The 14581-nt window shown below is 56.2% G+C and overlaps 2 protein-coding genes across 5 annotated transcripts in view; one reads left to right on the top strand and one right to left on the bottom strand.

Moving 5' to 3' along the window:
• Positions 1–1348, top strand: part of TSPAN1 (tetraspanin 1) — a 10567-nt gene extending 9219 nt beyond the window's left edge. For all 3 annotated transcript variants that reach the window (XM_035018671.1, XM_035018668.1, XM_035018669.1), the window contains 4 exons: positions 157–255; positions 336–491; positions 589–672; positions 860–1348. In XM_035018671.1, the coding sequence (XP_034874562.1) occupies positions 157–255; positions 336–491; positions 589–672; positions 860–907 (387 nt within the window). In that variant the 3' untranslated portion in view covers positions 908–1348. The remainder of the gene's footprint in view (positions 1–156; positions 256–335; positions 492–588; positions 673–859) is intronic.
• A 2152-nt stretch (positions 1349–3500) lies between these two features.
• Positions 3501–13162, bottom strand: POMGNT1 (protein O-linked mannose N-acetylglucosaminyltransferase 1 (beta 1,2-)). Of its 2 annotated transcripts, XM_035018666.1 has the most exons (22): positions 13063–13162; positions 12415–12584; positions 11676–11790; positions 11406–11524; positions 10671–10736; positions 10467–10580; positions 9108–9225; positions 8816–8914; positions 8521–8648; positions 8101–8171; positions 7797–7872; positions 7526–7609; positions 7395–7436; positions 7124–7182; positions 6711–6783; positions 6492–6620; positions 6282–6407; positions 5249–5313; positions 5009–5053; positions 4642–4777; positions 4272–4381; positions 3501–4173 (listed from the first exon to the last, which is right to left on the bottom strand). In XM_035018666.1, exons 2-22 carry the CDS (start codon positions 12532–12534, stop codon positions 4086–4088), a joined length of 1983 nt encoding a protein of 660 aa, XP_034874557.1. In that variant the 5' UTR covers positions 12535–12584; positions 13063–13162; the 3' UTR covers positions 3501–4085. The 2 variants fall into 2 exon arrangements, with proteins under 2 accessions (XP_034874557.1, XP_034874556.1); XM_035018665.1 differs by having other exon boundaries at positions 6282–6620.
• Between the last annotated feature and the right edge of the window lie 1419 nt (positions 13163–14581).

Raw genomic sequence — 14581 nt, 5'->3', positions numbered from 1 at the left:
AACCACCACGGTGAGGGGGGGCGGGGCGAACCACCACGGTGGGGGGCCGGGGGGGGGGGCACGGGGGGGGGGCCCGGGGGGGGGCCGCGGGGTGGGGGGGCCCCCCCCCCGGCCCCCCCCCGGGGCGGGGGCCCCCCCCCCCCCCCCCGCCCCCAGGCTGAGCACTTCCTGACCTCGCTGGTAGTGCCCGCCATCAAGCGAGACTACGGTTCCCAGAAGGATTTCACCCAAGTGTGGAACACCACCATGGAGGGGGTAAGGTGGGCTGGGGGAGACTTTGGGGGGGGGGGAAAGCAGCAAGGCCCTGCTGACCTCCCTTCCCGCCTCCTCTTCAGCTCAAGTGCTGCGGCTTCAACAACTACACGGACTTTGAGGACTCTCCCTACTTCGAGAAGACCCATACCTTTCCCCCTTACTGTTGCTCCGACAGTGGCAACGGCACAGCCACAGGACCCTGCACCAAGGAGAAGGCGAATGACACCACTGTCCAGGTGCGGCATGGAAGGTGGGGGCTGCTTCCGTGGCCTCAAAGTGCTGAATGCGGGAGGGGCGCAGCTGCTGACTGTGGCTGCTCTCCCCTCCCCCCAGGGTTGTTTCAGTCAGCTTCTGCATGAGGTCCGAACCAACGCAGTCACCGTGGGTGGTGTGGCAGCCGGAATTGGGGGCTTGGAGGTAAGGGGGGGTGGCGTTGGGGGGGCAGGATAACCCCACTGGACCAGGGTGCTTGACCCATCTCCGAGGCCTTGCTGGAGGAGACAGACCTCTACCGGAGCTCCCTGCAGGGTATCCGGGAGGCAGGGGGCTAAAGCGTGAGGGCCCTCAGCACATCCCTCACCTCGGCCCGTTCCTTTCCCACCAGCTGGCTGCCATGATCGTGTCCGTGTATCTGTACTGCAATCTGAAATAAGTCTGCTTTTGCCTCCGCCACCGCCTGCTGCCACCTAAGAACTGGGGAGAGGCACCCTGGCACTGCCAAGCGGCAGTGACTGGGGTGGGGACAGGATCCAACGGTGTCACTTGGGCCAGAGTGGGCTGGCCTTGCTGCTCTGGACTTGGGGCCAAATAGGGGATGGCCCCCTTCAGGCTGTGCCTGACTTTTCCTTCCATGGGTGGGGTTGGGGCCAGGACCTCTAAGGCAGCCGGTTCTCCTGCCCACGCTTCCAGTCTGTCCCTCAAACCCTTGGCAGCCCTTCAGGCCCAGGGGTGCTCTTGGTGACCCCAACAGGCCCCTGGGGGATGAGAGAAAGACACCCTATCACGCAGGCATATGTAAAATCAGCAGGCACCGGACAGAGAGGTAGAAGGCACTTCAGAACTAATTACCCAATTAAAATGTCTTCGTTCGGAACTCTTTCCGTGTATTCTTGGAGAGGCAGGCCCGCTTGCCCAACCTGGCCTCAGATTCCTGAGGGGCTGGTGACTCAACAAGGCCCCGGTAAAGGTCACAGAAGGAAAAGTAGGGGGAAAGTAGGTGCCTGTTTCTCCTTCACTTGAATTCCAGGCCTGGGAGGGAGCCTAACAGGGATGACCAAGAGGGCACTTAGGGAGGACTTGGGGGCTGGGCCAGTCTGCCTACCTATAATGTGGGAGGACTTTGGCCTGAAAATACCCCCTCCTGGGTGGGGGCAATGGACTGGAAAGCTATGAAAATAACAAGTCTGTGCGCAAGTGGGGGCAGAGAGACCAGAAATACTGCCAAGGCAATGGAAGAGGGTCACTTCTTAGGCTCTGGAAACCCTCCAGAAGCCCCTATCACAGGATCCAAGCTGCCTATCCTTCTCAGTCGGGTAAAGCCCCACACCTGTCCTGGCTTTGGGTATTTTAGAAAGAACTTTGTTTATTTTTGGTCTTGGTTTGTCTCTGGGACTCTACAGATCCCATCTCTTATTTAATCTTAACCACCCCCAAGCTCCAGAAACTGGGCCTAGAAAGGCCAAGTGACTTGTTCTACACCCACAACCTTCCCTGAAGGGCTGAGCCTTGATTTGGGCCCAGGCTGTCTGACTCCAGAACCTGGTGCGGTCCTGGCTGGCATGGAGTCAGATTCACTTGAAGGCCAGAAGATCCCAGACAGATCTGATTGCTGCTGAACCAGGACAGCACTAGCGAGGGAGGCTATGGCCAACAAAACCCAGCCTGACAGACCGTCTTCCCCCTTGCTTCCCTTGGACCCCTGGTCCTTCCTCCCTGGCTTTTCTAGGGCAGCCCAGCTCAGCCTTGCTGAGCCCAAGAAGGAACAACAACCTGGCCAGAGCCACACGGTGCCCGAGAGCTAATCTGAGACCTAGCTCAGAAGCCTGCGAGGGGTGGGGTGGGGGTGGGGGGACAGGGAGAGCAAGTCCCCACTAGTCCCTCTCCCCCCTTCACCACCTGACCATCTCTCGCACACCAGGTGCGTACACAGAGGCTGTAGGGCGTTTGTTTGCCCAGGGCGGACCTCCACCTGGTCTCCACCTAGTCATGGGCTCACTTCCCCTCAACCCGGTTGTCGTAGCACCTCAAGCACTATCTCTATCTCCAGCAAACACTGAAGGTGTCAGGGTGGCGAGAAATGGTCCAAGCAGCACACCGTGTGTGCCACCTGTCCTATCGGGGAGCTGGGCTCCAGGCACCGGTAGGGGAGGGAGGGGTATAGCTGGTGAAAGGGCAGGAGTTCTAGTCAGTTCCTGCCCCCCTGGCCAAGCTCTCTATAAGGAACTCCCCAGGCTCACCTTGAAAGGACTCTGCAGGCTGACTAGTTCTCAGGAGGTGTGTTCTACACTCACCTCCCTGATCTTAAGTCCTGGGCAGATCCCTTAAATGTCCTGCCCCTTGCCTTAGGCTTTCTCATCCACTACCTCCAGACAACCGCCTTCATTTCCTGATGCTTCTCCGACTATCTAAGTTAGATCTTCCTCCTCTCTTTGGGTCACTGGCTGGGTGAGAATCTGATAAAAATGGTGGCTTTTCTCCAGAAAAATGCCTAGGTATGTGATCTGCATACAAAGTACCCCGAGGGCCACAGATCCTTGCTCCTATAACTTTCTATCTGCAGCCCAGTCCCAGCCTCCTGAATAATGCCGCCCCGGTTCTGTCTCACCCACTTCTATCCCCACTAGACTCACCTACTCTCCCATCGCCTCCCCCACCCCAAGTATCTCTTTTTGCTCTCTTGCTCCACCTTTGGGGACAGGTACCTGCCCAGACAAGCTAGGCAGGTTAACAGCTCTGTTGGGAGGGGGTTTGTGGTGGCTGCTCTAAGCTCAGCCCCAAGTAGGGTGGGGCTAAGGTCAGGCTCAGTTGTCCTAAGGTGGAGCTTAGAGAAGAATCTTGGAGTTTGAGACTTGGGCATCCCCTGGTGGCCAAATGGCCCCAAATGGAAGCTAAACCCTGTGGAGGACAGTAAAGAAAACTCACTACCCTCACGACCATTCTCTCTCCTACTTATCTATTTCTCTCTCTCTCTCACTCACTCACACCACCCCCCCACCCCACAATCATAAAACACATCCCCAGAGGTTTTCTCCTTTTTTAATCAATGACCACCTTATCCAGCTTTGGAAACCTGGACAAAGGGGAGGCTGAGAAGAGGCCTGGTTCCATGTCTGAGGGTCTCTGAGTGAGTCTGCATCAGCAGGAGGCCCCAGTGGGCCTGTCCATGGGTTGGGCACAGGGCACAGCAGGTTCCTGAGTAAGAGCCAGCCCCACCCTCAGGGCAGCACCCCAGCCGAGAAAGGAATCAAGGCCCTCCAGGCTTCAGCCTGTTCCCAAGGCCCTCAGGACAGTCAATAAATAGGTTAGATTCTGAGCCAGGCCTGGGAGGAGGGAGTGTGCAAAGGGCAGGATCAGCTGCCCAGGGACCCCAAAGATTCCCAGGTACTATCCTGCCCCTTCCCAACAGGGAAGTAAATAAATAGACCTCCAACTCAGGTACCGGGGTGTTGGAGCAGGGGAAGCCTCCCCTTTGAGTTAGTAATTAAGTCTCATGTTAAAAACAAGCCAGCCCCAACCCCTACCAGTGTCTACAAAATCCTACAGGATGGGGTGAAGGGCCAGCCTGCCTGGGGGTACACAGTACCCAGCCCTGCAGGGTCCTGGAGGAGGTCTCATGTCTGTTCTGCGGCTCCCGGGGCTCCCTCTTCCTTTGGGGGTGGCTCCAGGAAAATTGGGGTGATTGATGGTGGCTTCTTCACCCTGGGAAGATAATTTGAAAATGTGCAGGGAAGAGGTAATTAGCTATGTCCTCTAATCCCACTAGTCTCCCATTTCCCAGGGCAGAAAAGAGTACTCACGAGTAGGGGGAGGAGGGGACGCCCACCACCAGGAAGTGATTCTTCTTTCGAAACAATCTCCACAGGCCCCGGTGGTTGCCACGCACATCCAGGTCCCAGATATGGAGGCACTGGTAGAGGTGGGGTAGAGGGGAGAGGCAGGGGTCAGAGAGCTGTGGGGAGGGGGCATTGAGGACCCCTGGCCCAGCCTCCACCCCTCCTCAGCAGTCTCCTCAATTTTCAAGATGTAGCATCTTCTAGAATATGGAATTGAACAAAAGGGTTGGAAGAGGGGTTCCCAGAGTATGAAGAGAAGGTTCTAAGGCAGAAGATTGGCTCCCTGTATCTGGTGGGGAGGAGTAAGCCTGGGGTGGGTGTGTTGGTGGAGCACCTTGGCAAGCTGGGTCCAGGTGGTGAAGTCATCATCTTTCTCCATTCGGATGAAGGCCACATAGGTGTGGCCCTCTGTATCTGGCAGGAAAGAATCTTCACAAGGGTTCTTGCTGTGGTCCAGAACCTCAGCCTCACTGTAGCAGGGGGTGGGGGAGAAAGGCCAAGACGGAGCCTGCATCACAGGTATGCTACCCAAGGCCCTGTGCTTAGTTTAATGCTCTGCTACTGCTGTCTTAAAATTCTTAATTTTTGAACAAGGTGCCCGCATTTTCATTTTGCAGTGGGCCCCAAAAGTTATGGGGCCAAGACCCCCAGTATTTGCCTCCTCGCTCCCTGCCATATATCCCTACTGCCAGAGGCCATACCTGAGCAGCCTGTGAATTTCCACTTCATAAGCTTCCTTCTTCAGACTGAAGGAGAAGGAAAAATGGGTCAGGGGAAGGGGTCACCCTTCAGGTTCCAGGGGCAAGGCAAGGGACCACATGGGAATTGGGTGGCAGCAGGGCTGGGGTAAAAAACCTGGCCCCAGGGTTGAAAGGGAATACTGGGGATTGGTCATCAAGGCTCCTAGACATCCTCCCCTTTGCCCTGTACCCAGCCCCCACCTGTCCACGTTCCTGAGCTGGACACCTGGAACTGTGTTGAACTTGTGCTTCTTGAAGTAGGCCTCCTGGAGTGGGTGTGAGGATGAACATCAGGCCTCCCACTGGCAGGCCCACACCTGCCCACTGACCCAGCACATATCCACAAGGCCCACAATTGAAGTCCTGGACCCATAGAGGTCCCTCTAACCACCGCCCCCATCTTCCCCATCCTCTTCTTTGTAGCATCCTCGGCAGGCTCTTACTAGCTTTAGTTTGGGCTCCACCACTGCCAGAGAGCTCATGCCCACGCCGGCAGCTCATGCTACTGACCCCCGAGCTAGGCCCTGCTCCCAGTGGTTATCCTTGGGTCTGCTGTTGTAGGGCCACAGAAACCAGAGCGGGCCCTACAGGGCAGGGCCTGGTGGGCAAAAGGCCGGGCTGTGCTGAGAGGAAGGAAAGTGCTGTGACTAAGGTACTGACAGTGACCTCAGGTAAATGCCTGCCCCTCTCTTGCATAAGCCAGCCTCTCACGGTCCTTCCGGCTTCTAGGAGGTTCCAAGCCATCCAAATGTTCCTTTGGGCCGGGCTGTCTCAAGGCATACTCTTGCTGTAACTGGGGAGTGGCCCTTTAGACGCAGCCAGGTTAAGGCCTGGGGGCCTGGGGACGTCCCTGTTCACTTCAGGCTGAGGCTTGGCCCCCCACATTTGCAAGGACAGGAGAGGGCAGAGGCTGCAGGGCTGCGTAAGTGCCTGGTGGCAGAAATGCCCTCCCCACACCGAGAGTCTGGTGCTAAGAATAGTAATAATAAAAATAATACCAGCTAACCCTTATATAATGCTTGCAGTTCAAAGCATTTTCCATATAATAACTCATTTAAACCTCATCACCTCAAAACCTTATGAGGTAGGTAGCAGTTTTATCCTCATTTTACAAATAAAGAAACTGAGGCAAAAGAGGATACAGAATTTTCACCCAAGTTAGTCAGTGGCAGAGCTGGGAATGCTCGGTCTACCACACTGTGCCCGCCTCCCCAACACCCGGCTTGCCACTCACGTGGAAGTAGCCGTTCATGTTGAGGCCAACAATGCCGAAGTGGTAGGATCGGGACACATCAGGGATGATGCACTCTCGGCCCCGGCGTTGTTCGGGCATCCGCATCCACATGTCCCAGTCCCAGAGCTGGGGGCATGGAAGATTACAAAGGTGAAGAGGTTTGGAGCTGGTGGGGGACTCCAGCCCACTCCCACTACCCTGCCAGGGCACCTTTTCTGGTGTGGGCCACTTGGGCTCAAGCTCCTCCTTGTACAAGGACTTCCTGAGCACCCAGCCCAGCCCAGGCATGGTCTCCACACGGTACAGCAGTGCCGGGTCCTCAGCCGTGTGTTCATATCCCTGGGAACGGGCGGGGAGGGAGGTGTGGTGGGAGGTCTTAGCTTGGTGCTTGTACCAATTCCCCAGCTGACCCCTGGCCCCTGGGCTTACCTGGTCATTCCAGGCAGAGATACAATACAGGCTGTCATCCTCCTCCAGCAGGTGGATGGACTGGCTCAGGAAACTGAGAGAGGCAGGGTCCAAGGGTTCAGGGAAGGACAAGGACAAATGCAATCACAAAGTGATGCTTGGGGAGCTGGAGATGGGACTCAGGAGTCATGCCTGCTGGTCCCGGCCCCCAGAGCCCCACTGTCTCCACCCATCCCTTCTACTCTACTCCAACCACAACACCTGCCATCCTACCTTTGTGCAGGCTTTCCCCCCACTTCTGAGCTGACTTCTCCCACAAAGCTCTCCCAGACACCCCGTGCCTTCTTCCCTGGAGAGCCAGTTAAGGAAGTAGGCCCGAGGCAGCTGACAGAGGCTGCACAGAGAGGCAACTTATGGAGGGGCACTCCCCTCACCTGAAAAAATCCACAGCAATGTCCAGGTCCTCTTCCAGAACCACGGCAAACCTGGCTTCCTACAGGGGGAGAGGGGACAAGCATGACCCCCAGGGGGCCTTTCCCATCCTGTGCCGCCTCCACCCCCATCTCACTTCCAGGCAGCACTACCCCCATTTTCCAGATCAGGAAGCTGAGGCCCAGAGAGGGGAAGAGCTTGCTGTCTAATAAGACCAGACTTTATACCATGTTTCCCCTCCCCAGGTCCAAGGGCTTTGTCCTTACTACTCACCGGAAACAGGTTGAAAGTGGCAGTGAGGCTGGCTTTGTAGTGCTGGGTGGGGAGTGGAAATAGGGCACATGAGCCTTGGCATGGACGGCGGGGTCAGGTGTCTGCCCCTTCCATCCTTGCCTAGGCAGTACCTGAGATACACGGGCGTTCTTGATGCTGATGGGAGTGTGCTGGATGCCCCTCAGACCAAAGAGTGCCACCACATCCATTGGCTCCTGGGGGGCATGGCTACTGGTCACCATGGGAACCACCTGCCCCGTGTCCATCCACCTTGCAGGCTCCACCATGCCAAGCCATTCACATTTCACAGCCTTTACCTGGGCTGTCTCTCTTGTGATCACTGCTCCTCCGCACCCGCAACCCTGGGCTCTGCTTTTCTCATAGTCCCCAAACCCCACTCACCTCGTAGTAGCCATCGATGAAAACTGTTATCATCTGAGGAGACACCCCCTGGGCTGAGAGTAGAGAGCGCAGCATCCTGGGGAGCCCAGGGATGGGTTAGGCCTCTCTGTCCTCGCAACTCAGGGCCGCCCTGTGCTTATAAATGGGCTCACATTCCCCCTGTTCACCCCCATGGTGAATGGGCCTAGAATCTGTTGCCTTTCCTCCCACTGCAATAGTTCCTCCTGCAGGCCGATGAGCCCGAGGCTCCCCCGTGGTGAGCACCCTCCCGTTCAGCGCTGGAACAGCCCACTCCCAGGCTCACCTATACAAGTAATTGGGCCGGTTCCCTGCAATGACAGCCACAGGCACGTTGAGGACCTTGTTGTCTGGGAGCTGAGAGAAAAACAGCTTTTAGCTCTTGCCTCACTCCCTCTTCAAACCGGGATCCCCACCTAGGGAAGAGTTCTTTGGGGAGAAGGCGACTCCAGAGTAGAGAGAGAAATGGCAGAGGGTCTCCCTGTGTGGGCTCTTCCACACACTCAACCCAACTCCAACTCTGGGCCTTTGTTCACATGGCCTAACGCCCCGCCACACACCCCCCCGTCTTTCAGGGGTCAGCATAAGTCCCCAGGGCCTGGTTCCCTCTCAGGCTGGGGTCGGCAAAGCCCAACCTGGCTCTTTCCGAGATCCCCCTGCCAAGCTGAGAAGGGGTCTAAGCCGCACTGCCTGAGGCCCCACTCACTGGGTCAGGGCTGAACTCGATGGGTGTGGGGTCCTTGCAGCTGCACACACTCCCATAGCCCTCCACTTTGCTGCAGAAGCGCCGGCGGCGACGGTTCAGCTCAGTGTCTGCCCAGTGGCACTCCGCCTCTGAGGGAGGGATGTGGGCAATGGGATGAGGCACGAGGGGGCTCGAGGCCAGTGTGGTTTACAGAGCCCCAGGCACCCAGTCAAAAAAATAAAGCTTCATAACTAGGACCCTAATGCCCACCTGTAGCCCAGGCACTGCCCTGGAGCCCAGCCCCCACCAGCCCCACCTTCAGCTGAGCTCAGCGGCACATCTGTCTTCAGCAGGACTGGGTCCCCCCAGGAGGAGAGGGCAGGTGACCTAGAATGTTTCTCCCCAAGGACAGGACCTAGCAGGGGACAGGAATGAGGCACAATGGGGGCCCAGGCTCCAGTTTTAAAGCTTCTTCCCATCTCTCTGCCCACTTTCATCCAGCCCACCGCTTCTGGCTCCCCTTTGCCCCCAACCCCACCCCATTTCTTGGGGTTCTGCTCCTCCCGGGCCCCTGATACTATAGGGTGGATGGCCTATGGTGCCAGTACCTCCTTTGCATCCCACGAAGGCCCAAGTGTCCCTCCAGCCCAGGGCAGGGCCAGCCTGGCTGCCCAGGCTCCTCAGCAGAGCTTTGGCTGTGTCCTTGAGGTGGAAGGAGCCCTCGTCCTGGGAGACCAGAGAAGGTAGTCAGCCTGACCGGCATGGTTCTGGGAGACCTGGCTTCATGGAGCACTCACTCTGTGTCAGACACCATGCGAAACCTTTTATTTTAAATTAGCTCATGAAACGGTCACGACAACCCTCTGAGGCTACTATCCTTTCACAGATAAGAAAACTGAAGGCTTAGGGAGATTCTGAGAATCATCCAAGGTCAGCAGGCTAGTAAATCCTTACCAGGATCCCACACAATTTGCACCTCTCCGCCCTCTTTTCCCACCACTCCCCTCGCCTCCCTGAATCTCCAGCTCCATCGGCACCCCTGCAGTTCCTCAAGCACACCAGCACCTTCCCACTTCAGGGCCTGCCCCCTCGCCACTCTTCTTATCTAGAACATTCTTCCTTCAGATATTCGCCTGGCCCTCTCCTTACTTCCTCCAGCTTTCTGCTCACATGTCACTTCCTTACAGAGACCTTCCCTTTCTAAAATACATCACCCAGGGGCGCCTGGGTGGCTCAGTTGGTTAAGCGACTGCCTTCGGCTCGGGTCATGATCTTAGGGTCCTGGGATCAAGCCCTGCATCAGGCTCCCTGCTCCACGGGAAGCCTGCTTCTCCCTCTCCCACTCCCCCTGCTTGTGTTCCCTCTCTCGCTGTCTCTCTCTCTGTCAAATAAATAAAATCTTAAAAAAATAAAATAAAATAAAATACATCACCCATTACTCTGTCCCCCTTGCTTTATTGTGTTCTTTAAGTTATTGTTTCCTGACGTTATATGTGTATTGGGCTTTTTTGTTGTTGATCTTGCCCTGCGGAATGTAAGCTCCATAAAGGTTGCTTCCTGTTGTATCTCCAGCACCCAGAGCGGTGCCTGGCACACAGTAGGTGCTCAATAACTACTTGCTGAATAAAAATGACAAGGCTAAGATTGGAAACTGTATTACCTTCCTTCAGAGGCTCCTCCCACTATGCTTTATTTTTTGAAAGATTTTTTACTTATTTGACAGAGAGAGACACAGCGAGAGAGGGAACACAAGCAGGGGGAGTGGGAGAGGGAGAAGCAGGCTCCCTGCCGAGCAGGGAGCCCAATGCGGAGCTCGATCCCAGGACCTGATCCGATCATGACCTGAGCCGAGGGCAGACGCTTAACGACTGAGCCACCCAGGTGCCCCCCCTCCCCCATTGTGCTTTATTAGGGGTAGAGAACACAGGGCCATAAGCAAGGGTGGAGGTGGGGGCAGAGTCACTGACCTTGACAGTGCAGATGAGCACTCGGCCAGGTGCCACCATGTTAAGGAACAGCACCATGGCCTCATCCTCATGAGGTGAGTATGTGTCAAACACACGCTTTGCCATCACATGGCCCTGGCAGGGGACATACCGCTCGTGAGTTAGAGTCACCAGCAAGGAGGGCTCAGCTTCAGCCCTCCAGGCCCCCCACCCCTAGAACCTCACCGTAGCCTGGTTGAGAACGATGACGTGGATGCCGCGGCCTTGCTCCCGAGCCTCGTCCTCCAGCACCTACCGGGCGGCAGAGACCAAGTCCAGCTCTTCACTCGGGCATTCAAGGTCTCTGTCTTATGGGAACTCAAAAAACCAGCTGCACAAAACCTCCCCTCCTGCCTGTGCTTCTGTGAAGAGCTCTTTCCCGACCAGGCCTGAACGCCCCCTCTTCCAGAAAAACTCCTTAACTTACCCATCGAAAGAGATCAGATCTTTCTACCAACCTCCTCTCCACGGGAGAGCCTCCTCTCTGGGAGCTTTCAGGCTCTTAGAGCCCTTGAATGTCTCCTCCTCATGCTGGGGATATCATAATCCATCAGAGCCCCTCAAATTGGAGCCAGGTCTGATTATCCCCTAGGTCCCCAGTGCCCAAGACACGGCTGAGGCCAAAGAAGGGACCAGAAAATAGTTACGAAATAAATAAATCAATGAATTATCTGCCTACTACTCCTAGCGAGCACCTTTGATAAGATCCCAATACATGTCACACATTTCACACACTTTTCACTTAACCCTGACAAGTAGGAGTCACTAGTCCCAGCCTACAGATAAGGAACTGAGGCCTCCAGAGCCACATCGCTCCAAAGTGGCGGAAATGCAGACCCACTCAGGCAGTGGATCCCAGAGCCAGGGGACCACACCCTGAGAAGAATACAGGGACACTACCCCAGACACGGGCCCACTCACCGTAGTGCCATCCACTGCCACATACACTTTGCTGCGGCTTGAGTACACCTCCACATCCAGAACCCGTCGGGGTCCACTGCCTCTGCGCCGTGAGGGCTCTAATCGGCCCAGGGCCTCATCTGTGGGGGCGCAATAGGTTATGGAGATAGTTTCTCCAGCAGAGTCTCATCCTTTGGGATCTGCCTATCTTTTCAGCTGTGAGATCCTAGGGGACCCCCCCCACCCCATCCTTCACCCCACCAGCCAATCCCAGCCTCAGCTTGGCCCCACCATAGTCTCGATCTGGCTCCGGGTCTCCATTGGCCTCGCTGATTGCTCGCCGCGTGTCCAGAATCAACTTGATGTTGACAATGACGGTCACCAGTAGGAAAAGCACCGCCCCTGTCTGAGGGGAGCAGTAGGGATGACTAAGGAGGAGTGCCCCTCCAGATCACTGAGGGTCTTCCTGAAAGGAAGGCCCTGGCTGCAGTGAGGACACAGGGAGAGCCTGGGGCATGTCTTTCCTCCCTCTGTCCGCCCAGTTCTACTCCCCCAACCAGGGTCCAGTTTCAAGACCACCTCCTCCAGGGAGCCACCCCTGACCCTTCTCACTTCATCAGGGCCCTCCTTACCCAGAGCTCCTGTATTCTTCCATTTGAGGCCCTGATTTCCTTGGTCCCCTCCACAGTTAGTTCCCAGAGATGGAGCCAGTCCCAGAGAACCAAGATGGGGATCAGAAGACCTGGGTCTTAGTCCTGACTGCCTGACAGGTGTGTGGCCCTGAGCAAAGCCTTTCTGATCAGACTTCAGGTTTCTGTCAGAAGCCTAGGGGGTTGTACTTGGGTTCTGATTCCAGAACTCTGGGCCCAAACTACCACCTCGTAGGGGCATGACACAAAGAGGTTTCCTCTCTAGGAACCTGCCGCCTCTTTCCAGGGTTGGGAGCAGCCAAGGTAGGTCCCAGTGCCCATAGTCTAGGTTAGGGTAAAGCTGGGAGGGAGCCCCTGGGGGAGTTGGGACATCTCTATACCTGACAGAATCTCCGCAGGGCCCGCTGGTTGGTGAGTTTATACTTCCAGGTAAGATACCAGCTCCGCTTCTTCCGAGCCCCAAAGGGCTTGATGAGGGAACTGGGCTTCCAGTCGTCCATGCCGGATTGGGGAGTCACCACTGTCCTGGCCAACCCATGCCTTCAGGAATCTGAGAGGACCAGAGGGTCGGAGGGAGTAGGGTGTACCTCCCAAAGTCTGATGCCTTCTGAGGAGACCAGGGCGGACCTCCCAGCAACTCTTCCCCGCCAACATCCAGGCTGTGTGACCTGGGAAAAGTGGCTCAACTGCTCTAAAAAGGAACCCTTCGGAGGGGTCAGATCACCTGGAAACTCCCCTGGGGCTGGGGTGAGCCCCCCCCCCCCCTCCAGAGCAGAGGCCAAGTAATCAGCTCTCAAGGTTCAGCAGCCCCTAAAAGGACCAAGCCCCAGGCCTTCCTGGTCCTGGGGTGGGCAAAGGGCACAGGCACCACCCCCCAACCCTGGCCCCCAATCCTCCACCTCCTTGCGCCCTCGCCCTCTCCTATCTGGCCCCGCTCTTCTCCTTCCAGGGCTCGGGGCCGCCCTGAGGACTCGGAGACCTGCCCCGGCCGCGCCACCCCTCCGGGACTCCCGCCCAGAAGGACTCACGGTTCAGGGGGCCCGGGCCCCGCTCGGGCCCCTCTCGGGCCCGCACTGCTCTGCCCGGCGCGCCGCGGCCTCCGCCTCCTCCATGCCGCTCGCGGCCCCGCCCCGGCCCGGCCCGGCCCGCCTCCCCGCTTCCGCCGCCGCCGCCGCCGCGGGGTGAGAGGGCGGCGGGCGGTGCTTAGGGCGGCGGCGGCGGCGGCGGGGGTCCGAGTACTTAGTCCCCCGGCAGCTTCGCAACTGGCGGCGGGGTGGCTGATGGGGGGGAGCAGCAGCACCCCCCGCCCTTAGTCTTGGCCCCCAGCATCGTGGATGGCAAACCCGATTCAAGTCGGAGTCCTGGAGCCTCGGACGAGGCCGCTCGGGGTGCCAGGGTCAGAGGGCCTAGAGGCCTGGGACACGGCTACCCGCTTTCCCTGCTTAGGCAAGGCTGAACCCAGGCCTGCGGTATGCCTTTGGAGGCTAAGAGGAATTAAAAATCTGCTTCTACCACTACCCTAGACCTTGGGCAAGTCACTTCACGTCTCAGGCTGGATTCCCTGATCTGTGAAATGGGGGTATGCTTATATGATGCTTACTCTATGCCAGTCACTGTTCCAAGCACTTTTCTTACATCAACTCATTTAATTCCACAACAGCCATGAAATAGGTACTTTAGTAATGAGGCCCAAGGTCACAAAGCTGGGAGAGCTAGAATTCAGACCAAGTTATCCTAGCTAGATTCCACTCTTAACCTGCCGCCCTATATTGACAAGAGTAATACAGAGTTGTCCTTAAGGTTTAATGAGATAATACATACAAAGCACTTAGCTTAACACAGTGGTTCTTAAACTTTACCTTGCATCAGAATCACTCGGAGGGCGTCTTAAAACACAAATTGCTGGGCCCCATTCTTAAGAGTTTTCGATTCAGTAGTCCGGGGCAGAGCAGAATACTGCATTTCTAACAAGTTTCTAGAAGATGGCGATGCTTATTTGAAGTGAGTAGGTAGACAGGGAAGTTTTAAGCAGAGGAGTGATATATTCCTATTTAAGAGAAACTTTACTGTTTTGTGGAGAATGTTTTAAAAGGAAACGGAGGAAGCCAGAAGACCAGTTAGATTTTTTTGAGCTCTCCATATTCCACCTGCTTCCTAAATGGTGGGATGGTATCCCCCAAAATGTTAACATAAGTGATTTTTCCTTTTTTTTTTTTGTATTATTCCTAATAAGTATGTATTAGAGAAAATCTAACACATTTTATTAGCATTTGAAAAAGATGTCCCTCAGGGCTCCTCCCTGATCTTCACTGCTCAGTCTCACTCTTCATGGTAGATCTTTTTTTTTTCTTTTAAGATTTTATTTATTTATTTGAGAGAGAGAGAGCATGAGAGGGGAGAGAGTCCGAGGGAGAAGCAGACTCCCCGCTGAGCTGGGAGCCTGATGCGGGGCTCTGGGATCATGACCTGAGCCGAAAGCAGTCGCTTAACCAACTGAGCCATCCAGGCATTATCCCCTCTCCTGACCTCTTTTACCGCCTAGATTCT

This window comes from Mirounga leonina, unplaced genomic scaffold (genome assembly GCF_011800145.1).
Source record: "Mirounga leonina isolate KUSES-001 unplaced genomic scaffold, KU_Mleo_1.0 Mir_173, whole genome shotgun sequence".
NCBI lineage: Eukaryota > Metazoa > Chordata > Mammalia > Carnivora > Phocidae > Mirounga > Mirounga leonina.
The sequence above is the reverse complement of the archived record's forward strand: the minus strand, read 5'-3'. Positions and strand labels throughout refer to the sequence as shown.

Excerpts from the sequence above, each read along its gene's own strand:
- POMGNT1 (XM_035018665.1), bottom strand. The coding sequence starts at position 12,534 with ATGGACGACTGGAAGCCCAGTTCCCTCATCAAGCCCTTTGGGGCTCGG. Across the intron at positions 11,791-12,414 it reads CCCTGCGGAGATTCTGTCAG|ACAGGGGCGGTGCTTTTCCT; the intron begins GTATAGAGATGT and ends TGCTCCCCTCAG. Across the intron at positions 4,174-4,271 it reads GTCCCCTCCTCCCCCTACTC|GGTGAAGAAGCCACCATCAA; the intron begins GTGAGTACTCTT and ends TTATCTTCCCAG.